Source organism: Schistocerca americana, chromosome X (assembly GCF_021461395.2).
Source record: "Schistocerca americana isolate TAMUIC-IGC-003095 chromosome X, iqSchAmer2.1, whole genome shotgun sequence".
NCBI classification, from domain to species: Eukaryota; Metazoa; Arthropoda; class Insecta; order Orthoptera; family Acrididae; genus Schistocerca; species Schistocerca americana.
The window spans coordinates 280657835-280682861 of NC_060130.1; the positions used below are offsets into that span (position 1 = coordinate 280657835).

General features: G+C 44.0%; 1 protein-coding gene across 1 annotated transcript in view; it reads right to left on the reverse strand.

Moving 5' to 3' along the window:
- Positions 1 to 25027, reverse strand: part of LOC124556664 — a 55749-nt gene that overhangs the window by 6532 nt on the left and 24190 nt on the right. The window contains exon 3 of the mRNA XM_047130634.1: positions 15674 to 15930. Coding sequence (XP_046986590.1) covers positions 15674 to 15930 — 257 coding nt within the window. The remainder of the gene's footprint in view (positions 1 to 15673; positions 15931 to 25027) is intronic.

Sequence of the window (25027 nt, forward strand, 5' to 3'; positions counted from 1 at the left end):
CATCACGAGGCAGAGAAAATCCCTGACCCCGCCGGGAATCGAACCCGGGAACCCGGGCGCGGGAAGCGAGAACGCTACCGCACGACCACGAGCTGCGGACAGAACTGCCGGATGCCTGTAACTTCCTACCACAATATTTCGGCACAGAGTCTTCTGGCCACCTTCAGGTGATGCTGGCGAAAGCGCACTGGGCTCTGGTATGTAAGGCCCCGCCGGCACGTGCGTGATAGATTCACTTGGCGTTACTCGTGGGCTACTTGAGCGCGTTCGATTCTGCTGTGCCGCGCCCCCCGTGGTGAAAACTCGCCGCATCGATATCAATTCGATTGTCTTCCCGCGGTTCCATCACGGAACTACGCCGGCTACGGAGGACACGAAGTTTTTCAACGATTGGATTCCATGCCGAATTCAATTGAAAACCTCCGTCTCTATTAATAAGATACTCACTGTCAGACAGTCGTATTTCCACGGATTCATTAATAACACAACTACAAAAGATAGACATATGGGCCACAGATTTGGTCCCACTCTAATTGATTATATGACCACGGAAATACAGTGTTCGGCAATGGAAGACTTACAAGGCGGAAGGAGGTGAGTATGCCACTGATCTTTTACAATGCAATGCTACACAGTACGCGTCGTTTGCCCTATATAAGATTTGCCGCAGTCGCACGGAATGCCGGCCGGGGTGGCCGAGCGGTTCTAGGCGCCACAGTCTGGAACCACGGGACCACTACGGTCGCAGGTTCGAATCCTGCCTCAGGCATGGATGTGTGTGATGTCCTTAGGTTAGTTAGGTTTAAGTAGTTCTAAGTTCTAGGGGACTGATGACCTCAGAAGTTGTCCCATAGTGCTCAGAGCCATTTTAATCGCACGGAATCCTGTAAACACCTGCCTTGCGCAACTCTAGGTCGTCTTTCACAGATCCCAACAGCGACGAAATTTTTGCAGGAGGATTAAGGATTGCTTTCACTTGGTATTTTCTTAGTATTCTGCCTATTTGCGCAGAGATATTACCAATATATGGTAAATAGACAGTAGTTTTAAAGGCCTCTTCCTCTTCTTTGCTCTGTCGCTTACAGGTCTGCAGCGCTCTCTCCACTTGCTGGGACGAATACCCATTCTTCTGAAACACAGTCTGCAGGTGCTCCAGTTCCGTTTGCAAACTATCGGTGTCAGAGATGACGTAGGCTCGGTGAATCATGGTCTTCCAAACCCCCATCGTTTGTGGCGGACGGTGGCAACTAGCGGCTTGCAAGTAAATGTCTGTGTGAGTGGGCTTTCTATATACTGAATGACCAAGTGTGCCATCGCTCTTACGTCGCTCCTTCTCCAACTCCATAGTAAATTTTATGCCGGCCGGTGTGGCCGATCGGTTCTAGGTGCTTCAGTCCGGAACCGCGCGACCGTTATGGTCGCATGTTTGAATCCTGCCTCGGGCATGGATGTGTGTGATGTCCTTAGGTTAGTTAGGTTTAAGTAGTTCTAAGTTCTAGGGGACTGATGACCTCGGCTGTTAAGTCACATAGTGCTCAGAGCCATTTGAACCATTTGAGTAAATTTTATGTTTTCGTGTATGGAGTTCAGATGTTGTAGGAACTCTCGCAGACGATCCAAACCATGAGGCCAAACTATAAAAGTGTCGTCAACAAATCGCCAAAATACTGTTGGTTCAAAAGTGGCTAAGGCGAGTTCTCGCTCCTCAAAATCTTCCATAAAAAGATTGGCCACCAGGCGAGGTAAATGATTCCCCATGGTGACATCGTGTGATTGCTCATAAAACTCGTTGATAAATAAAGTATGTCTAGAGGAGAGGGTGTGCTCAAACAGCACTGTAATGTCAGCTCCAAACCTATTGCCAATGAGACGTAATGAGTCCACAAGGGGTACATTTGTAAAAAGTGAGACCACATCAAAAGTGACCAACAATTGATAACTTTGCAGCAGCAATAACTTAAGTCTGCTGATGAAATCACAAGAATTCTTTAAGTGATGTGGAAATTTTTCTTCCATTGGTTTGAACAAAGACGTCAAGCAGTTTGTTAAGTCGTAGGTGGCTGCTCCAATATTACTCATAATTGGACGTAATGGCACGTTATCCTTGCGGATCTTCGGCAATCCATATAGCCTAGGTGGGACTGAACTATTTGGTTTCAGTTTCTTAATTACCCCCTCTGGTAAGGAACTGTTAGTCAGAAGTTCTGCTGTTTTACACACCACTCGGGTAGTAGGATCCTTATCGACTTTGCGATATGCTGAGTCGCTTAATAAAACATTGATTCGCTGTAGATGAAGTTGAGGAAGTACGCCGGGAGTCTTGTCATGTGTTGACCTCCTTTTGCCCGGCGTAGTGCACCAAGGTGACGTGGCGTGGACTCAACAACTCGCTGGAAGTCTCCTGCAGAAATAATCGAGCCATGCTGCCTCTATAGACGTCCATAACTGCAAAAGTGCTGCCAGTGCAGGATTTTATGTCACATAAATGATCTATGGGATTCATGTTGGGCTATCTGGGTGGCCAAGTCATTTGCCCGAATTGGCCAGAACGGTCTTCAAACCAGGCACGAACAAATGTGGCCTGGTGACATGGCACATTGTTATCTATAAAAATTCCGTCGTTGTTTGGGAACATGAAGTTCATGAATGGTAGCCAAATAACCATTTCCAGTCAATGATCAGTTCAGTTCCATGTAAACACAGCCAACACCATTATGCAGCCACCACCAGGTTTGATAGCGTCTTGTTGACAGCCTCGGCCCATAGCTTTGTGGGATCTACGCCACACTCGAACTCTATCACCAGCTCTTACCAACTGAAATCAGGACCATATGACCACGCCACGGTTTTCCAGTCGTCTGGGGTCCAACCAATATGGTCACGAGAACAGTAGACGCGATTTCATGCCGTTAGCAAAGGCACTCGCGTCGGTTGTCTGCTGCCATAGCCCATTAACGCCAAATTTCACCGCACTGTCCTAAGGGATAGGTTAATCGTACGTCCCACATTGATTTCTGTGGTTATTTCAGGCATTGTTGCTTGTATCTTAGCTTTGACAACTCTATGCAAACGCCGCTGCTCTCGGTCGTTAAGTGAGGGCCGTAGGCCACTGTGCTGTCTGTGAGAAGCAATACCTGAAATTTCGCAACTGCCATTCTGTGTTCAAAGTCCGTTAATTCCTGTCGTAGGGTCATTATCACATCGGAAATCTCTCGCATGAATCATCTGAGTACAAAGGACAGCTCCACCAATGCGCTGTCCTGTTATACCTTGTGTATAACAGGGCATATCGCTATCCCATGACTTTTGTCCCATCAGTGTATATCTACAACAGTTGCCGAAGTTCACATATCGTCAGAAATGAACCCAAGGAGTTTCACAAAGTGTAAAAGAAGTGACAGATGAATCAGTTCAAAAATGGCTCTGAGCACTATGGAACTTAACATCTGAGGTCATCAGTCCCCTAGAACGTAGAACTACTTAAACCTAACTAACCTAAGGACGATACACATATCCATGCCCGAGGCAGAATTCGAACCTGCGACCGTGGCAGTCGCATGAATCAGTGGAATGTGTGGTGTCGTATATGCTCAACTGTGCGAACAGTGTGCACAAGGAGTACAATGATGATGATATGTGTTTAACAAGTGACATCGACATTGAAACAGGTGTGGAGCCATGTAGTTTATCATCCTTGTCGGACAGAGATCCACAAATCCTGTCTTCAGCGAAACTTACTAAAGAACAATCGATGTCCAAGTTGCGAGTACTAAACATAATTACGTACATGGAAGATCATCCGAACCATAAGAATAATAAAAAAGTTATAAACAGATTTCGAATAAGTCGGCTGAAATATGATCGTGTAGTGCATAAGAAAAACCGTGGATATTCAAGAGAGCACAAGGCGCACTTCTTACAAAAACTGGAATTTACGCGCCTTAAGGATGCTTTATACAATTTATGGGAGTTGTGCTTGATAGTGGTTTATTACGTTATGCACATCAAATTGCGCACGACATAGATTACGGTGATTTCGAGGGAAGCAGTGGATGGTTGCACAACTTCATACAGTGCTACAGAATTGGAATACGTAAGATAACGAAATTTCAAACAAAGCGTCAACTTGACTATGCACAGTAAACTGTGGACTCGGGCCAAAAAGTTGTAAATGAGATAAACAGACTTACCCGATTCTTCAGTAAGGAATTTGTTTTCAACTTCGACCGGTCGGGATTTGAAGACGAAATGCATATGAAAGGAACCCTGGAAATTACAGGTACCAAGAGGGTTGTGTGAAGATCAACTAACATCAACGCCTCAACTCATTTGTATACAATTATGCCGACTGTTAATCTAGGTGGTAACTTGGCTAGAAAGTTATTTATTGCGCGGTGAGAAGCTAGAGGGGCTCTGTCAACTACGATTCAAGCAAGAGTGGGGAAATGGGCGTAAGAGAACTATAGTTACGGTATGAGCAATGCTTTTGGCCAACAGCTGGTCAAAATGACATGCTTTTGCTTCACTCTTGGACTGCGTATAAAACTCATACTCCTATAGAGCAAACAATCCCTCCTGAAATGTGTGTGGCATTGCAATTCCTGCCACCTGGAATCGCTGGACAAATTCAGTCTCTGGATGTTTGTTTTTTCCGTGCCTTTAAAATATATTATCGCACAATCTACAGCTACGCCTTAAATAATAGCCAGTTTCACGTTAAGTTCCACGCCAGACTGTTTCGCATTCGTTTGCATGCCATCACATTCCATCAGTTCTCATCACCCTGTTACACCAATATGATATGCATTCTTTAAGAGTTGAGCTCTACAGATGACGAAGAAATTGAAGAAATGTATGATGAAATAAAAGGAATTATTCAGATAGTGAAGGGAGACGAAAATTTAATAGTCATGGGTGATTGGAATTCGTCAGTAGGAAAAGGGAGACAAGGAAACGTACTAGGTGAATATGGATTGGGGGTAAGAAACGAAAGAGGAAGCCGCCTGGTAGATTTTTGGGCAGAGCACAACTTAGTCATACCTAACACTTGGTTCAAGAATCATAAAAAAAGATTGTACACATGGAAGAAGCTTGGAGATACTGACAGGTTTCAGATAGATTATATAATGGTAATACAGAGACTTAGGAACCAGATTTTAAATTGTAAGACATTTCCAGGGGCAGATGTGGAATCTGACCAAAATCTATTGATTATGAACTGTAGATTAAAACTGAAGAAACTGCAAAAAGGTGGGAATTTAAGGAGATGGGACCTGGATAAACTGAAGGAACCAGAGGTTGTAGAGACTTTCAGGGGGAGCATAAGGGAACAATTGACAAGAATGGGGGAAAGAAATACAGTAGAAAAAGAATGGGTAGCTTTGAGGGATGAAGTAGTGATGGCAGCAGAGGATCAAGTAGGTAAAAAGACGAGGGCTTGTAGAAATTTTGGGTAACAGAAGAAATATTGAATTTAATTGATGAAAGGAGAAAATATAAAAATGCAGTAAATGAAGCAGGCAAAAAGGAATACAAACGTCTCAAAAATGAGATCGACAGGAAGTGCAAAATGGCTAAGCAGGGATGGCTAGAGGACAAATGTAAGGATGTAGAGGCTTATCTCACTAGGGGTAAGATAGATACTGCCTACAGGAAAATTAAAGAGACCTTTGGAGAAAAGAGAACCACTTTTATGAATATCAAGAGCTCAGATGGAAACACAGTTCTAAGCAAAGAAGGGAAAGCAGAAGGGTGGAAGGAGTATATAGAGAGTCTATACAAGGGCGATGTACTTGAGGACAATATTTTAGAAATGGAAGAGGACGTAGATAAGGATGAATTTGGAGATATGATACCACGTGAAGAGTTTGACAGAGCACTGAAAGACCTGAGTCGAAACAAAGCCCCGGGAGTAGACAACATTCCATTAGAACTACTGACAGCCTTGGGAGAGCCAGTCCTGACAAAACTCTACCATCTGGTGAGCAAGATGTATGACACAGGCGAAATACCCTCAGACTTCAAGAAGAATATAATAATTCCAATTCCAAAGAAAGCAGATGTTGACAGATGTAAAATTTACCGAACTATCAATTTAATAAGTCACGGCTGCAAAATACTAACGCGAATACTTTACAGACGAATGGAAAAACTAGTAGAAGCCGACCTCGGGGAAGATCAGTTTGGATTCCGTAGAAATATAGGAACACGTGAGGCAATACTGACCTTACTACTTATCTTAGAAGCTAGATTAAGGAAAGGCAAACTTACGTTTCTAGCATTAGTAGACTTAGAGAAAGCTTTTGACATTGTTGACTGGAATACTCTCTTTCAAATTCTGAAGGTGGCAGGGGTAAAATACATGGAGCGAAAAGCTACACTCCTGGAAATGGAAAAAAGAACACATTGACACCGGTGTGTCAGACCCACCATACTTGCTCCGGACACTGCGAGAGGGCTGTACAAGCAATGATCACACGCACGGCACAGCGGACACACCAGGAACCGTGGTGTTGGCCGTCGAATAGCGCTAGCTGCGCAGCATTTGTGCACCGCCGCCGTCAGTGTCAGCCAGTTTGCCGTGGCATACGGAGCTCCATCGCAGTCTTTAACACTGGTAGCATGCCGCGACAGCGTGGACGTGAACCGTATGTGCAGTTGACGGACTTTGAGCGAGGGCGTATAGTGGGCATGCGGGAGGCCGGGTGGACGTACCGCCGAATTGTTCAACACGTGGGGCGTGAGGTCTCCACAGTACATCGATGTTGTCGCCAGTGGTCGGCGGAAGGTGCACGTGCCCGTCGAACTGGGACCGGACCGCAGCGACGCACGGATGCACGCCAAGACCGTAGGATCCTACGCAGTGCCGTAGGGGACCGCACCGCCACTTCCCAGCTAATTAGGGACACTGTTGCTCCTGGGGTATCGGCGAGGACCATTCGCAACCGTCTCCATGAAGCTGGGCTACGGTCCCGCACGCCGTTAGGCCGTCTTCCGCTCACGCCCCAACATCGTACAGCCCGCCTCGAGTGGTGTCGCGACAGGCGTGAATGGAGGGACGAATGGAGACGTGTCGTCTTCAGCGATGAGAGTCGCTTCTGCCTTGGTGCCAATGATGGTCGTATGCGTGTTTGGCGCCGTGCAGGTGAGCGCCACAATCAGGACTGCATACGACCGAGGCACACAGGGCCAACACCCGGCATCATGGTGTGGGGAGCGATCTCCTACACTGGCCGTACACCACTGGTGATCGTCGAGGGGACACTGAATAGTGCACGGTACGTCCAAACCGTCATCGAACCCATCGTTCTACCATTCCTAGACCGGCAAGGGAACTTGCTGTTCCAACAGGACAATGCACGTCCGCATGTATCCCGTGCCACCCAACGTGCTCTAGAAGGTGTAAGTCAACTACCCTGGCCAGCAAGATCTCCGGATCTGTCCCCCATTGAGCATGTTTGGGACTGGATGAAGCGTCGTCTCACGCGGTCTGCACGTCCAGCACGAACGCTGGTCCAACTGAGGCGTCAGGTGGAAATGGCATGGCAAGCCGTTCCACAGGACTACATCCAGCATCTCTACGATCGTCTCCATGGGAGAATAGCAGCCTGCATTGCTGCAAAAGGTGGATATATACTGTACTAGTGCCGACATTGTGCATGCCCTGTTGCCTGTGGCTATGTGCCTGTGGTTCTGTCAGTGTGATCATGTGATGTATCTGACCCCAGGAATGTGTCAATAAAGTTTCGCCTTCCTGGGACAATGAATTCATGGTGTTCTTATTTCAATTTCCAGGAGTGTACTTACAATTTGTACAGAAACCAGATGGCAGTTACAAGAGTCGAGGGACATCAAAGGGAAGCAGTGGTTGGGAAGGGAGTGAGACAGGGTTGTAGCCTCTCCCCGATGTTATTCAACCTCTATATTGAGCAAGCAGCGAAGGAAGCAAAAGAAAAATTCGGAGTAGGTATTAAAATCCATGGAGAAGAAATAAAAACGTTGAGGTTTGCCGATGACATTGTAATTCTGTCAGAGACAGCAAAGGACTTGGAAGAGCAGTTGAACGGAATGGACAGCGTCTTGAAAGGAGGATATAAGATGAACATCAACAAAAGCAAAACGAGGATAATGGAATGTAGTCGAATTAGGTCGGGTGATGCTGAGGGAATTAGATTAGGAAATGAGACACTTAAAGTAGGAAAGGAGTTTTGCTATTTGGGGAGCGAAATAACTGATGACGGTCGAAGTAGAGAGGATATCAAATGTAGACTGGCAATGGCAAGGAAAGCATTTCTGAGGAAGAGAAATTTGTTAACATCGAGTATAGATTTAAGTGTCAGGAAGTCGTTTCTGAAAGTATTTGTATGGAGTGTAGCCATGTATGGAAGTGAAACATGGACGATAAATAGTTTGGACAAGAAGGGAATAGAAGCTTTCGAAATGTGGTACTACAGAAGAATGCTGAAGATTAGATGGGTAGATCACATAACTAATGAGTAAGTATTGAATAGGATTGGGGAGAAGAGAAGTTTGTTGCACAACTTGACTAGAAGAAGGGATCGGTTGGTAGGACATATTCTGAGGCATCAAGAGATCACCAGTTTAATATTGGAGGGCAGCGTGGAGGGTAAAAATCGTAGAGGGAGACCAAGAGATCAATACACTAAACAGATTGAGAAGGATACAGGTTGCAGTAGGTACTGGGAGATGAAGGAGCTTGCACAGGATATAGTAGCATGGAGAGCTGCATCAAACCAGTCTCAGGACTGAAGACCACGACAACAACAACAAGAGTTGATACTTAACTAAACGTCCTGCACGGTTTATAACTCCCAAGGAGTTCGCCTTTTATCTTGATTGTGTGAACCTTTGTGATCACTGTGGCGCGCCATTTTTCATTTGGTGTTTATGGTACAAGTTAATGGTTTGTTTTGAACATTTCTTGAATGTCAACGACTTCCATTTTGTGAACTGTAATACATAAAGCCCACAGAAGGTTAATTTCTGCATCTTCTGGGCACCAATTTTCTATCGCTTTCCTGGTGCACATGGTGATTCATTATCAGCTAATATTTTTCCTGTCATAATTGCCAACACAGCACTTTCAAATGAGTCTTACTAAAGACTGTACTTTCGACCTCACGCTCAAAGGCATTCCTTGTCAGAAAAACGTTAGCAGTCTGCTGTTATGACTTACACTACACTGCATGTACAGGCATATGATTGCCGACAGATCGGGCAAGCAGATGAATCATTTGTACGCTGGTTTGTTTCAGAGGTGCCTGGCGGTGGATGTTTACATACAACTCCCGTAAATTGTGATTATAGAGCTTACATGAAATAACGTTCCGGATGTGTTCAGATTAGACGAAACTAATGAACAAGACATCGACATTAGTGGTCCTCAAACCACACGAACACGATTGAGTCTTATACCACAGTTAATTACAAGAGTTTTTCAGCAAGAAAATTCGCTATTATAGCTAGACAGTGAATTATGTCTTAGACCACGGCGTAATACCTATAAAGCTCAAATCAGCCATATCGCTATTACTGTCCGTGAAAGCCTTCATTCTCTTAATAATAACAAACTTTCCTAACTTCGACAACTTCGTAATTTATGCAATATTAAACAGTGTCTGCAGTCACGTTTATCAGTATTTCACTGAGCTCTAAGATTGTGAACACAGGTTTGCGGACTATGGACTATGACAGTACGAGCATATAAATCGGAACAGTCAGCGTTCCCGTTAGTTCTTTTCTTAGCGGAGCGTCTTTCCCTTCTGTCTTGCTTTCTCTCGACTTCCTTCGTTATGTCAATTCCAGATCACGACCCATATCGCAGCAGGTATGACCACAGCCTGTGAATGGACACTTTTTCCTGGCTGAAACGTTTTTACATCCAGTCAGGCCGCAAATCTATGTGGGGTAACGCTCAACAACGCAAATGGAAAGTATCTTCTCTTAAACCGAGTTTGTGATATTTTTATAATCCCTTACCATTTACGAGAGGTAGTTCTCATGGCACTGTAGTCTCCAAAAGGTGGTTGAAAATTTTGTAAATTAATATAGACAGTCCATCCAAAAAGTTCCCAGGCTTATTTCTTTCATGATACATAACCGACGTAAGTGCAGCAACTATGGTGGAAGCTTGAACTAACAACTGCAAACAACAGTGTGCGGCAGTGTTAAGTCGTGGACATGCAGCCGTAGTCTGTCAAGTGCATAACCAACATTCAAGCCAAAGTGACACGTGCGTTTCACAGCATCCCAAAGAAGGACATTCCTGTCTGTTTCACGCTATTGCATTGTAGGCGGAGACCATGTAGAACACATGAAGCATTATAACCACTGTCTTAAAGTGTGTCATAAACCTAATAACGCCCCCTCACCCCTTGGAACCGCACTTATGAAGAAGGAGCTGAAGCAAACCAGTGCACAAGAACCCAAATCGTCATAAGCCAAATAAAAGAATCAAGACACAAAGGAGTTGAAGACATTTGTTGCCAGTGGGGACTGATTTATAGGTATGGGGCAAATTAAAAATTTGTGCGAGAATGGGATTCGAACCCACGTCTCCTGCTTACTAAGTAGCTGCACTGACCACTACGCCACCTGCACACAGTAGTCAGAACACCGACACGGACTGCCCTATCCCCCTTTCCGTCAGATCCTAATTCTCAACTTATACCACACACTACTGACGTAGTGCCCCTGCCCCTGCTCATTATCCTCATTACTCGCGGCATCTCGCCGACTGCCGTACTTGGTGTGCATCTGCACCGAAGGGAAGAATGACCGCCATCAACATATACATATATATATGGTGTCTGTTCTTTGAAGCTACGACACAAATCTTCAACTTTCCCCAATGATACAAAGCAGTGCATACTGGCAGCTAATGTCTTTAATTCATTTATGTCTCGATTGAGAATGGCTGCAGAATCAAAATAGTGGCCGTCCTTTTGGACATGTCTGAGAGAACAGACACCACATATATGTAAATGGATATTTTAGGGAAGTCTGTCATCAGCATTAATGGAAATTCCACACCTGTGATACTTATCGTACCCGAAATAAATACCAAATAGAATCCGTATACAGGGTGTTACAAAAAGGTACGGCCAAACTTTCAGGAAACATTCCTCACACACAAATAAAGAAAGGATGTTATGTGGACATGTGTCCGGAAACGCTTACTTTCCATGTTAGAGCTCATTTTAGTTTCGTCAGTATGTACTGTACTTCCTCGATTCACCGCCAGTTGGCCCAATTGAAGGAAGGTAATGTTGACTTCGTTGCTTGTGTTGACATGCGACTCATTGCTCTACAGTACTAGCATCAAGCACATCAGTACGTAGCATCAACAGGTTAGTGTTCATCACGAACGTGGTTTTGCAGTCGATGCAATGTTTACAAATGCGGAGTTGGCAGATGCCCATTTGATGTATGGATTAGCACGGGGCAATAGCCGTGGCGCAGTACGTTTGTATCGAGTTAGATTTCCAGAACGAAGGTGTCCCGCCAGGAAGACGTTCGAAGCAATTGATCGGCGTCTTAGGGAGCACGGAACATTCCAGCCTATGACTCACGACTGGGGAAGACCTAGAAGGACGAGGACACCTGCAATGGACGAGGCAATTCTTCGTGCAGTTAACGATAACCCTAATGTCAGCGTCAGAGAAGTTGCTGCTGTACATGGTAACGTTGACCACGTCACTGTATGGAGAGTGCTACGGGAGAACCAGTTGTTTCCGTACCATGTACAGCGTGTGCAGGCACTATCATCAGCTGATTGGCCTCCCCGGGTACACTTCTGCGAATGGTTCATCCAACAATGTGTCAATCCTCATTTCAGTGCAAATGTCCTCTTTACGGATGAGGCTTCATTCCAGTGTGATCAAATTGTAAATTTTCACAATCAACATGTGTGGGCTGACGAGAATCCGCACGCAATTGTGCAATCACGTCATCAACACAGATTTTCTGTGAACGTTTGGGCAGGCATTGTTGGTGATGTCTTGATTGGGCCCCATGTTCTTCCACCTACGCTCAATGGAGCACGTTATCATGATTTCATACGGGATACTCTACCTGTGCTGCTAGAACATGTGCCTCTACAAGTACGACACAACATGTGGTTCATGCACGATGGAGCTCCTGCGCATTTCAGTCGAAGTGTTCGTACGCTTCTCAACAACAGATTCGGTGACCGATGGATTGGTAGAGGCGGACCAATTCCATGGCCTCCACGCTCTCCTGGCCTCAACCCTCTTGACTTTCATTTATGGGGGCATTTGAAAGCTCTTGTCTTCGCAACCCCGGTACCAAATGTAGAGACTCTTCGTGCTCGTATTGTGGACAGCTGTGATACAATACGCCATTCTCCAGGGCTGCATCAGCGAATCAGGGATTCCATGCGACGGAGGGTGGATGCATGTATCCTCGCTAACGGAGGACATTTTGAACATTTCCTGTAACAAACTGTTTGAAGTCACGCTGGTACGTTCTGTTGCTGTGTGTTTCCATTCCATGATTAATGCAATTTGAAGAGAAGTAATAAAATGAGCTCTAACATGGAAAGTAAGCGTTTCCGGACACATGTCCACATAACATATTTTCTTTCTTTGTGTGTGAGGAATGTTTCCTGAAAGTTTGGCCGTACCTTTTTGTAACACCCCGTATATCATAAAATTGTATGTATGTATACAGGGCGAACATTAATAAAACCTCCAAACTTCACGGATGGTTTCCTAATTGAATATGGAAGAAAAAAGGTCCTATAAACATGTGTTCGGAAACACATCGTTGCCATGGTAGATGACACTGACGAATGACAGTTCCTCTGACCACGTGCCGTCTGTTCCTTACGTGTTGCAGGCTGTGTGATTGACGCAGCGTACTGCAAGCAGCAGGATAGTCCGGCATTCATGCCAGGGACAAGCCGAGATGGTGTTTGTATACGACCAAGCAGATGGATACGGACGATAGACAGGACGGGTGTACCACGTTTCTGTGATAATGGGTCCTTTCAGATAAACGAAAGTGCAGGAGGCAGCAGACTGTGCGTACACCAGATTTGGAGGACCAGGTTCTACTGGATCATGAGACAAACCCTAGTACAAGCTCCAGGCAAGTGGCCCATCAACATGGTGTAAGCCAAAGTAAAATTATGTGCATCCCGCATGACAACCGCTACAATCCCTATCACCCGCAATCCCATGAAGGCCACTCTGAACATCTGTTGCGACGTGGATGCGATACAGCTCTGTACTGTGTTCCAGGACGGTTTGCTATCGGTACACGCACACCGTCCATTTCCAGACACATGTTCATAGGACTTTTTTCTTCCGTTCCCAGTCAGGAATCTGTCCCTGCAGTTTGTCGGTTTTATTAACGTTCATCCTGTATATGTATCATATCTCCTATACTATGCATCGATTCCAACCAAACTTGGTACACATATTACATATGCTCAGGAAAGGAATACTGTGGGTGCACGAATCAGCAATCTCCTTTGGAGCTAGGCAATAAAGTAAAATCAACATGGAATGTTGTTAGAAAGGAGACAGGAAAAGTAACCACTGGGGTAGGTTGTATTACTGTTAAAGAGAACGAGAGCATCCTAACCAATAGTACACAAGTAGTTATGTATTTAACAACCGTTTCTTAAGTGGTTCTTGGTGAGAACAGTTTAAAAGAAAAAGCTAGGCAGTACATGGAAGAGTCTGTTTTGAAAAAATTTAGTCAGATTAAGTTTCGCGTAACAACCTCTTGTGAAATAAGTAAAATTATTAAATCTTTGAAAAATTAATGTTCTGTTTGAGTAGATTACATCCCTAATAAGATATTAAAACAATGTGGAGCAATTACAGCTGATGTTCTGAGTCACATATGTAATGCATCACTAACTCAAGGTATTTTCCCACACAGGTTAAAATAGGCCATTGTTAGGCCTCTCTATAAAAAGGGGGCCACCACAGATGTCAATAATTATCAGCCAGTATCTTTGCTTACAGCATTCTCAAAAATCTTCGAGAAAGTAATGTACTCAAGAGTGGTTAGCCATCTCAACAGTAATGGGATATTTAGTAAATCACAGTTCGGATTTCAAAAATGCTGTTCCACTGAGACAGCAATATACAATTTCACTGTCCACATAATAGAGTCTCTAAATAATAAAATGTTACCAATAGGAATTTTCTGTGACTTGTCCAAAGCATTTGATTGTGCGAACCATGACAGTATATTACAGAAACTACTATTCTATGGTATAAATGGAATAGCATTGAGTGGTTTAAGTCATACCTACAGGACAGGAAGCAAAAAGATTCTTTATATGGATCAAGTGATTTAAATAACTTTGCCACTTCATATAACTGGGGTGAAATTACATTAGGTTTTTCACAGGGTTCAATCGTGAGTCCCCTTCGGTTCTTGATATATGTGAACGACCTCCCTTCCTATCTGAAACAGGAAGCTGAACTGACACTGTTTGCTGATGATACAACCATCATTATTAATCCAGTAAAAGAAAATCAAATTGAAAATGATACAAATAAGGTCTTTGGAAAAGTCATTAACTGGTTTTCTGCAAATGGGCTTGCTCTAAACTTTGAAAAAACACAGGACATTCAATTTTCAGCTGCAAAAAGTACAATTACATCAATAAATATAACACATCAACAGAAGTCAGTAGACAGGGTAGAGCATACTAAGTTTGTGGTTGTACATATAGATGAGAATATTGATTGGAAAATTCATATTTTGGATCTTCTAAAGCGACTAGGTTCAGCAACTTTTACGATCAGAATAATTGCCAATTTTGAGGATACAGAAATTAGTAAGCTAACATACTTTGCATACTTTCGCTCTCTGATGTCATATGGAATAATATTTTGGGGTACCTCAACATTTAGACAAAAAGTATTCACTGCTCAAAAGAAAGTGGTTAGAATAATGTGTGGGGTTCATAGTCGCACATCTTGTAGGCACCTTTTTAAAAGATTGGGAATTCTTACAACAGCCTCACAATACATCTAATCACTAATTAAATTTGTTCACAACAACACGGACCAGTTTAAAAGCAACAGTGACATTCGTGATTATAATACCAGAAGAAAGAAATACTTACACTATCCTTTCCTCAACCTATCTTTGTAAAGTATGCTGCTATAAAAATTTTCGACAAATTACCAGATGAAATAAGGTGTCTGACAGACAGCAGTAATAGCTTCAAAAATAAATTGAAATCATATCTCCTTAACAACTCCTTCTATACCATAGATGAATTCTTGAATAGAAATAAATAAATTTGTAAATATAGTATATGCATTTTGTGCCACTTAAGGGAATGGGCTAAGATGGGCTAGAAGTGTGGAGCAGTAGGTGGACAGTGATGGACTAACAGAAGACTGGAATAAATATATACCTGGGCAAAGACAGGTGCTCAGCTAGTAATGAATAAAAATGATCCAAATGCGTCCAAGAAATTGCAGTTCGCCGGGAACCCGTTAATTAAGTATTACAAGGCTTCTGAGGACGTTGGGCTTTCCACAAGTTCACTTGTTCTTCTACAGCAAAATGAAAGAAGAAAAATTAAAAAAAATCGTTCACTGGCGGTACACAGACCGCCTCCGCTAGACTGGACAAAGGCACAGGCGTGCGTACGTACTCCTCGATGCAGTCGAGCAACTTGCGCTGCAGGTTGAGCAGCAGCGGCGCTACAGTGTCGACGGCGACGCGCACGTCTTCGCGCAGGCGGAAGCCTTCCTGCGCCTCGTCCTCGACGCAGAGCCGCATGCGCTCCACGCCGTCGGGGGACAGCGCGCGTGCCTTCTCCTCCAGCTTGGTGACGCACTCGTACGCCAGCACGCCCGCGTCCTCCGCCTCGATCAACGTGTCCTCCGCCAGCTCCTGCGTCTTGTATAGCTGCAGCCCCAACAAATGTGTCTCATTCGTTGTTCAAGCATATTCTCTCTGTCTCTCTCTCTCTCTCTCTCTCTCTCTCTCTCTCTCTGGCATTCTTACTCCATGTACAGGGCGAACACATTCGGGCACTCTAACGTCTCAGCACGACTCGTTGTATAATAGCAATATAAAAATGTCTGTAATGAAATGTCATTCCTTGCATACTTTCGGTAGAAAATGAATGTCAAAGAAAGGCAATTCGGCAAGTCTGTAATTGCAAATGTGACAAGTGTCGTCATTCAATATTCTGTAGCTGTCCTGCTTCGTTCGTGCAGTGGCTAGTTTTGCTTTATAATACTAAAGTTCGGGAGCTCGAATCCAGGTCAATATTCAGTTCTCTTTCTAACTTTGATCTGCCAAATGTGTGACTAGGGCCTCCCGTCGGGTAGGCGGTTCGCCGGGTGCTAGTCTTTGGAGTTGACGCCACTTCGGCGACTTCACGTCGATGGGGATGAAATGATGATGATTAGGACAATACAACACCCAGTCCCTGAGCGGAGAAAATCTCCGACCCAGCTGGGAATCGAACACAGGCCCTTCGGATTGACACTCTGTGGCACTGACCACTCAGCTACCGGGGGCGGACATCTGCCAAATAATGGTGTACTACACAATAATTATTGGTCAAGCATGACAGAAACGATCATAGTTAATTATAAATAAATTAACTGTCGAAGGATAATGACAACTATAAAATCTATGAGGACAGTTTAAACAAACGTACTATATTCACTACGGGTGGAAGGCATGGAAGGGTGTAATGCAAGGACTAGAACACGGTAAACGTTTAAAGGCAAAACATGTCCTTAAAATTGGAATAATAAAAAGCATTGTTCTCTCATTATTGTGTTAGTATTACGTAACCGATACTGTTTCATGTAGGGGCTGCTGTAGTTGTTGTATAGCAATTAGTGCGGCAGCTAAAAATTAGAAAAAATTTACTTAGACCTGGAATCGAATTCTCTAACTCTTAGCATACCGTCGGGAAACAGTACCCACTGCATTAACCGTGCAACACAACCAGACAGTACTGAATGAAGATACTCGTCGTACATGAAGTTATAATGTTGTTAAATTGCCTTTAGACTTTCCCACCGAAAACATGGACGGGACGAAATTTTGTTAGCGTCCTTTCTGTACTGTTGTGTACTGGGAATCGCGCTGTTGCAACCGCGTGCGTGAATTTTGGTTCTCACTGTATATCTAGACGTTTTCAAAATACAAGTGTCTGAATCTACACTGACGGGAAAAAAATGTTACACCGTAAAGCACCAGACCCATATTTGTTAAACTTAGAGGTAATTTTAATCACGTAACGAGTATGAAACGGTTAAATTTCCACTATATTCGGAATCGATATCTATCGTCAACATCAACATGAGTTGTGGCCACCTGGAGAAACGAATACACTCCTGTACTGGTTGAGCCAGGGACTCGAACAGCTTCCGAATATTATCTTGGGGAATTTCTTGCTATGTTAGTCTCACTTCACCGCACTGCTGGCTGAAAGGTGATATTCCAGACATGCTCTATGAGTGACAATCAGGGGAAAGGCAATGCCAGTCAAGGATCCGTACATTCCACAAGGCGTTTGTGGTGTGAACTGCAATGTTGGGTTTTGCTTTATCTTTCCGGAAAATGTTATTTAGTACCCTGGTCATGAAGTGAATTCTTGCTACATACCAAGGAGCATTCAACATCCCATCAACAATTACCAAGACAGTTCACAATAATTTATCCACTTTAATCGCAGCTAAGCTCCGTGGCTGTGTAATATATTATTTTAATAAATACAGCTACCGCCATATTGTTATGTATTCTTATTTAAGTTGATACTAGTTTTGGGCTTTCATATCTCTTCAGTTAGCGTAATATAGATTTGAGTCTTCGTGCAGTACGTAGTTACAACGTCTAAATCAAATTGGACGCTATAACTGCCCTGTGCAAAATAACAACTTTGCTTACCTACTACGCTTCGCGAGTAGTTTATATACGACGTATTGCTGTCGAGGATACTTACATTCTTCTCTGCTTGTTGTTTTTCCGATCCTCACCCTTATGGATGTGGAGCAAACTCTTTTGTACTTCCGTTTAGCACTAAAACAGCCTTGTATTCGCCATTCTTTGTTTACATCCGAAAATACATCTATGGTCAAAGATTACATTTTACTCACAGGTCAGCTATAGTCAAAGTTATATCTTGCTTACGGTTTCCGTATGACTAAAAAGATCTGACACTGTTTAACATGAATGTGCTGAGAATTTTATATGGTTATTAAATGAGTGCGTTATATATTATACCATAAAAAAGAAAAATATAGTATATTTTATATAGAACAACAACAAGCAGAGTAGAAAGTAAGTACAGCAATACATCGTAAATATACCACTCGCAAAGTGTAGTAGTTAAACAAAGTTGTTATTTTGCACAAGGCAGTTGCAGCGTCCAGTTTACTGTCGGTGTTTGTTTGAACCATGTACTGAATGGTTCAAATGGCTCTGAGCACTATGGGACTTAACATCTTAGGTCATCAGTCCCCTAGAACTTAGAACTACTTAAACCTACCTAACCTACGGACATCACACACATCCATGCCCGATACAGGATTCGAACCTGCGACCGTAGCAGTCCCGCGGTTCCGGACTGCAGCGCCTAGAACCGCACGGCCACCGCGGCCGGCGAAACATGTACTGACTGAAGACTCAAACAGACTATCGCTCAAAGGTTTTTAACCATTAGTGATTTTGAGGGAAAAATACAAATGCAAATGAAACCAGAAATGTTAGAAATACTCATAAGTCAATTTTGGAATAATCTTTTATTGAAACCAAATACATGAAGTCAAATTTTACTCTCCTCAAAGTAGTCTCCTTTGGCTTTAATCAATGCTCTGCGTACGCGAGGCATTCTCGCTGTCGACATCAACAGAGTTTCCTCGGTGATATGCCACCATTCCTCTTGCAGTCTGGTCGAGAGTTGATTAACGTTGGTAATAGGTCTTGATTTATCTACTCTATCAAAGTGATCCCAAAGCATTTCAATAGGATGAGGCGGCTGTATCATATTTTTCAGTTCCTTCTTCTTTTCTAAATTTGCCAAATGCGCTTTATACAGTTTTTTAATGTGGTTAGGATCGTTATCTTGCTATAGGACGGATCTCTTGCCAATGAAACGTCTGCCACGTGGATTTGCATGGTACTGTAGAATGCGATGGTAACCCTCTCTCTTTATCGTTCCGCTTATTTGCTCAACATCAACAGTCTTACCACTTCCAAAACATCCCCAGACCATGAGGGAAGCCCTTCCATGCTGTAATGTTGGAGATACTCATTGGTGTAACATTCGTTATCCTGGCAAAAGCCGAACAAACTTGCGTCGCTTTGTGCCAAAGACCTCAAATTTGGTTTCGTCAATGAAAAGTACCTTTTTCCACTGATTTACTGCCCAATTTTCATGTCATCTTGCCCAGTGTAGCCTCTTCTCCCTATTAACAGCCGTCAGTAATGGTTTCTTAGCCGCCACACGCCCGTTAAGGTTCACTGCCTGGAGACGTCTTCTCACTACACTTACACTCACCCGCTTTTCCTTATTATGGTTGAATTGTCCTTCTAAACCTGGCACTGTTTTGAAGTGATTACGTTTACTTGTGACCACTATATATATGTAATCACTTTTTGATGTGACATTTGGCCTACTCTTTCGATGTCGGCCCATATTCTGGCCAGTATCCGCATGCCTCTGCAAGATATAATGGACGAAATATGTTCTTGACGCGCTGTTTGTCGCATGGTAAGACCGGCTCAACGTGAAGACACAATTGCAGAACGTTCCTCTGTTGGAATCTCCTTTCTTCGCCAAATTTTCGATGTTTACACTGAGCACTCACACAAGTTCACTCTTTTATATCTCGTGCATAACTGTATACCCCTTTCTTACCTGTAACCCTGTTTACAGATTTGTTGTCGTCCCATGAACGCCTTCTAGTGAGGAAAACTAATCTTATGCCACCAAAACACAAAATTAGTGGCATGCTATGCTTGGAATCTGAACAGCATACCGACGGAAAGTTATGTTTTGAACGATTCCATTTTTAAAAACGTGGAACAATTCTCTTAAACGTCATGTTGAGCATGACATTGAGGAAAGTACCTTTTTTGTCTTCCTTTCAGGGCGTTTCGAAAACTTTTGAACGATAGTTTATGAATTATGATAATGAAAGATGGGTGAAAGCCCGAAACACGTATTATCTTAAATAAAAATAGGTAACGAAGTGGGTGGTTTCTATATTTACTAAAATAAGAAATCAGTCCTGTTGCCCCTTCCAATATCTCCCCACGTTGTAATTCCAGGAATTGGAAACGTCTTGGTCTCGAGAATCGCTACCTCCAGTGGCGTTTCACCATGTCGTCCACAAATTGGTTGGCGTTAATTTATGTACACCACTATACTCGAGAAATGTCTGTCGGCGCCAACAGGGTGTCTTCGACCTCACCTACAAGCGTTAAGGGCGATAGGGTACACATGAAGAATTATTTTTATCAATGAACATATCCTTTCTAGCTCGTCACTTACGAGAATATATAGGAGAGAAGTAAGTTGTTCGTGAAACGGAACACACTGTAGTTAACTTTTAACTGTTTTGATGATTTTGTCTTACGAGTTCTTTTCATTTGACCTTTTAGATCGAGCATAGGTTACAGATTGTTCGAGCTCACCGACTTGAACAAGTGTTATTATGTGGTGGAGCGCAATTAACGATACTCTCGGGATATCAAGATTCGGAACATGGGTTCGACTCTGGGTGGTGAGAGTAGGGTGCTCACAGAGTTTTTACCGTCTGTATGAATTCTGTGGCCCGTAGTAAGGCGTAGATTAGGTAACCGCTTGAAAATTATGGAAGAGTATAATGCACACATGTACCAGCTACAGAGGGTCAGGCAGTATCATTTACGCGAAGGTACCAAGCTTATAAGGAGGCTCAGAACGGAGTGTCTGAAAACATTCAAATCTGCCGGCCGGTGTGGCCGAGCGGTTCTAGGCGCTTCAGTCTGGAACCGCGCTACCGCTACGGTCGCAGGTTCGAATCCTGCCTCGGGCTTGGATGTGTGTGATGTCCTTAGGTTAGTTAGGTTTAAGTAGTTCTAAGTCTAGGGGACTGATGACCTCAGATGTTAAGTCCCATAGTGCTCAGAGCCATTTGAACCATTCTGAACATTCAAATCTATTATAGTATGAGTTGAGTAAATTTAATTTGTACCAATTTTTTTCATTTGTACCGTGTGTGTTGGTTGTTGGGCTAATAGTTATAGCTATGGATGGGGTCTCTGTTATCTCTCCTCTTAAGTATCTGAATTAATTGTACCAACTATCATTGTTCAGTAGCAAACCACTCGACTGCTGATCTCCTGTCCCAGACGTCGGACTTTGATTCTTACAGCAAGTATTTCACCGCTTAGTAAAAAATGGATTAAAGGGACAACGCGAAAGCTAGAAACCAATGAAATTCAGTATCATCTAGCAATGCATCTATTCACAAATGGATACATAAATGAGAGGTACCCCTGTCACAAGTTTCCTAACGTATCACTCTTAATAAAGTAGCCACTAGACGAACAAATGGACTTTCTGTAGGATAAGTCAAAAGAATAAAAGTTCACGCAAATATTAATGTCTTCATAATAAAGACCATTCTCTACAGAGAGCGCAAAATGAATTAACATGAATCATTACAACAAAGAAGCAAGCTATGGGTCAAGAATGCGGTCACAGTAACAGGAGTCGAACAATAGATCTTACCACGATAAATGTCAATTTGCAGCGCCGGTACCTCGCGGCGTAAATATACGACAGCACAGACGCAACAGTTTTGGCTCTGAGCACTATGGGACTCAACTGCTGTGGTCATAAGTCCCCTAGAACTTAGAACTACTTAAACCTAACTAACCTAAGGACATCACACACATCCATGCCCGAGGCAGGATTCGAACCTGCGACCGTAGCGGACGTGCGGTACCAGACTGTAGCGCCTTTAACCGCTCGGCCACTCCGGCCAGCCGCAACAGTTTTACTTGCAGCCTGCTTCGTAACTGCAAACAACACAGTCAACCTGCGTAACACAAGGCTGCTCCCAAGGAAATGGAACATAACACTTGACACAAAATGGCGGTAACTGCTGCACGATGAAGCTCGCGACGTCGACACTATTAGTAACTGCAACGAAAAGCGATGGAGAGCTGCTCTCCGAGCTATTTGAAGACTCGTTCCGCGAGCTGCATTGCACATTCGCAGTATACGAAAAGATCATTTTGGCCACTTTAACAATAGTTGGATTTGTTAGCGTACCGCTGTTCTGGCCGTCTGGAACGACCGAGTTCTTGCCTTCAAGTTGGGTGTTCCGAAATGGCGCGGATTCCCAGATGGCAGGAGAATTTTCATGTCTCCGTCACCATGTGGCTTCAAGGAGCATTCGAAATAACGGCCAGGGAAACAAGCTAGATTTCGTCATCTTGAGCGTCCCCTATATTAAATAAACGGGGAATGCCAAAATTATCCTGCCCCCTGCAACCGATGATTCTCCATGTAGACAATAGCTCTGCAGCGCCTGCGGACCTGGGAAAACTAGTTTAGTAGTAATAATTGAGTATTTAAGACTGACGACTTGTTAATCAATTGACCGACTGGACTCTGTTTGGCCTCAATTCACTCACAGTTTTATTGGGTGCTCGTGTCTGTGATCACAATAAAATGATTAGTTTTATTACTCTCTCTTCCATTGCGCTGGGGCTGGTCTGGACAGATGCTGTAGTCTCACCACGTGCGTTATGTGCTTGACAGTCACTGTTACACATTCTCAGCATCTGACAGACGCTCATGCGCCTAACTCAAACTGTATGTTAAGAGGAATACGTTTCTTAGCCAAAAATAATCTGTGTGTGACCTATCATTCCGCCAAGTTTTTCAGTGAGGCCCCGAAATATCCAGCGACCACCGGCAACTCTACACGATTTTTATCAAAGAGTATCATCCGTAACACTGCTTTAGACGTATTTTCACACTTGTAGACTGACTCGTGGTAAGAATAAGTGTAGCTGCGCGAGGCAATTTATTTACACATTTTGAATGTTGAGAATATTCCAGATGAGAAGTTACTGTTTTTCTACTGTATGTCTAGGAAACAATAACGCTTGTCCAAAACATAACGAATATGTGTCTACGGTGGAACTGAGTATTGCTAGGCACAGTCTAATAGAAACATAATACAGAGTGGGGCAAATAAAAGTGGCCGAGAGAACAGAGTTCCAGGGTACAAAGTAACACAGCAGACGAAAGGAAATACAGGACTAACCTGACTATAGTAGATGCTAAAAGTGATCACCATTCGTCTCTTGGCACTTTTCGGCTCTGGTCAGCCCGGACGAGGACCCATCCTGTAGATGTCAGGATTATACAGAAATCGTTCGGACTCGGCGTGCATAAAATGGAAAATAGTTCTAGGTTTAAGGGTCTCTAAAGATTGGCAGGTTATACCGGATGAGCTAACAAGTACGGTCAGACGGCGAGATTTTCTGATTGTCTACAGTTGCCATCACTGTTATCTACTGAATTACGATACATAATGATGGGACAACTAATAGACTACAAAATACGAGGGATATGCCTTATTCAGCAATATGGGAGCGGAGGTTTACTCGTTTGTATAGCAGTGTAGGTGGTAGTCACTGGAGCACCTGACAGTGAAACCGAATGCTTATGAAAGCAAGCGCTCTGGAGCACGTTGTTCGCCTTAATTTGTTACTCGTATAACTGGAGCTTCACGGCAGGTACACTACGTGACCAAAATTATCCGGACAACTGGCTGAAAATGACTTACAAGTTCGTGGCGCCCTCAATCGATAATGCTGGAATTCAATATGGTGTTGGCCCACCCTTAGCCTTGATAACAGCTTCCACTCTGGCAGGCGTACGTTCGATCAGATGCTGGAAGGTTTCTTGGGGAATGGCAGCCCATTCTTCACAGAGTGCTGCACAGATGACAGGTACCGATGTCGGTCGGTGAGGCCTGGCACGAAGTCGGCGTTCCAAAATATCTCAAAGGTGTTCTATACTATTCAGGTCAGGACTCTGTGCAGGCCAGTCCATTACAGGGATGTTATTGTCGTGTAACCACTCCGCCAGAGGCCGTGCATTATGAACAGGTGCTAGATCGTGTCGAACGACCACACCGTAACAGCCGGCCAGTGTGGCCGAGCGGTTCTAGGCGCTTCAGTCTGGAACCGCGCGACCGCTACGGTCGCAGGTTCGAATCCTGCCTCGGGCATGGATGTGTGTGATGTCCTTAGGTTAGTTAGGTTTAAGTAATTCTAAGTTCTAGGGGACTGATGACCTCAGATGTTAAGTCTCATAGTGCTCAGAGCCATTTGAACCACACCGTAACACCACCGCCTCCGAATTTTACTGTTGGCATTACACGCGCTGGCAGATGATGTTCACCGGGCATTCGCCATACCCCCACCCTGCCATGGGATCGCCACATTGTTTACCGTGATTCGACAATCCACACAACGTTTTTCTACTGTTCAATCGCCCATTGTTTATGCTCCTTACACCAAGCGAAGCGTCGTTTGGCATTTACCGCCTGGTGTGTGGCTTACGAGCAGCCGCTCGACCTTGAAACCCAAGTTTCGTCCTCGCCGTAGCTCGCAGTGGTACTCAACACAACAGGATACAGTAGTCCACTCACCTCATAGCAGCCCCACACCGAATCCAGGGGTATTGTGCGGTTCGGCCCCCAATGGATCCCTCACGGGAACGTTTCGCACCAGAAGAGTGTAACCCCAATGATTGCGTGGTAGAGTAATTATGGTGTACGCGTACGTGGAGAGTGTTTGCGCAGCAATCGCCGACATAGTGCAACTGACGCGAAATAAGGGAAACCAGCCCGCATTCACCGAGCTAGATGGAAAACCGCCTTAAAAACCATCCACAGACTAGTCTGCACACCGGACCTTACCCTAATTCGCCGGGCGGGTTCGTGCCGGGTACCGGCACGCCTTCACG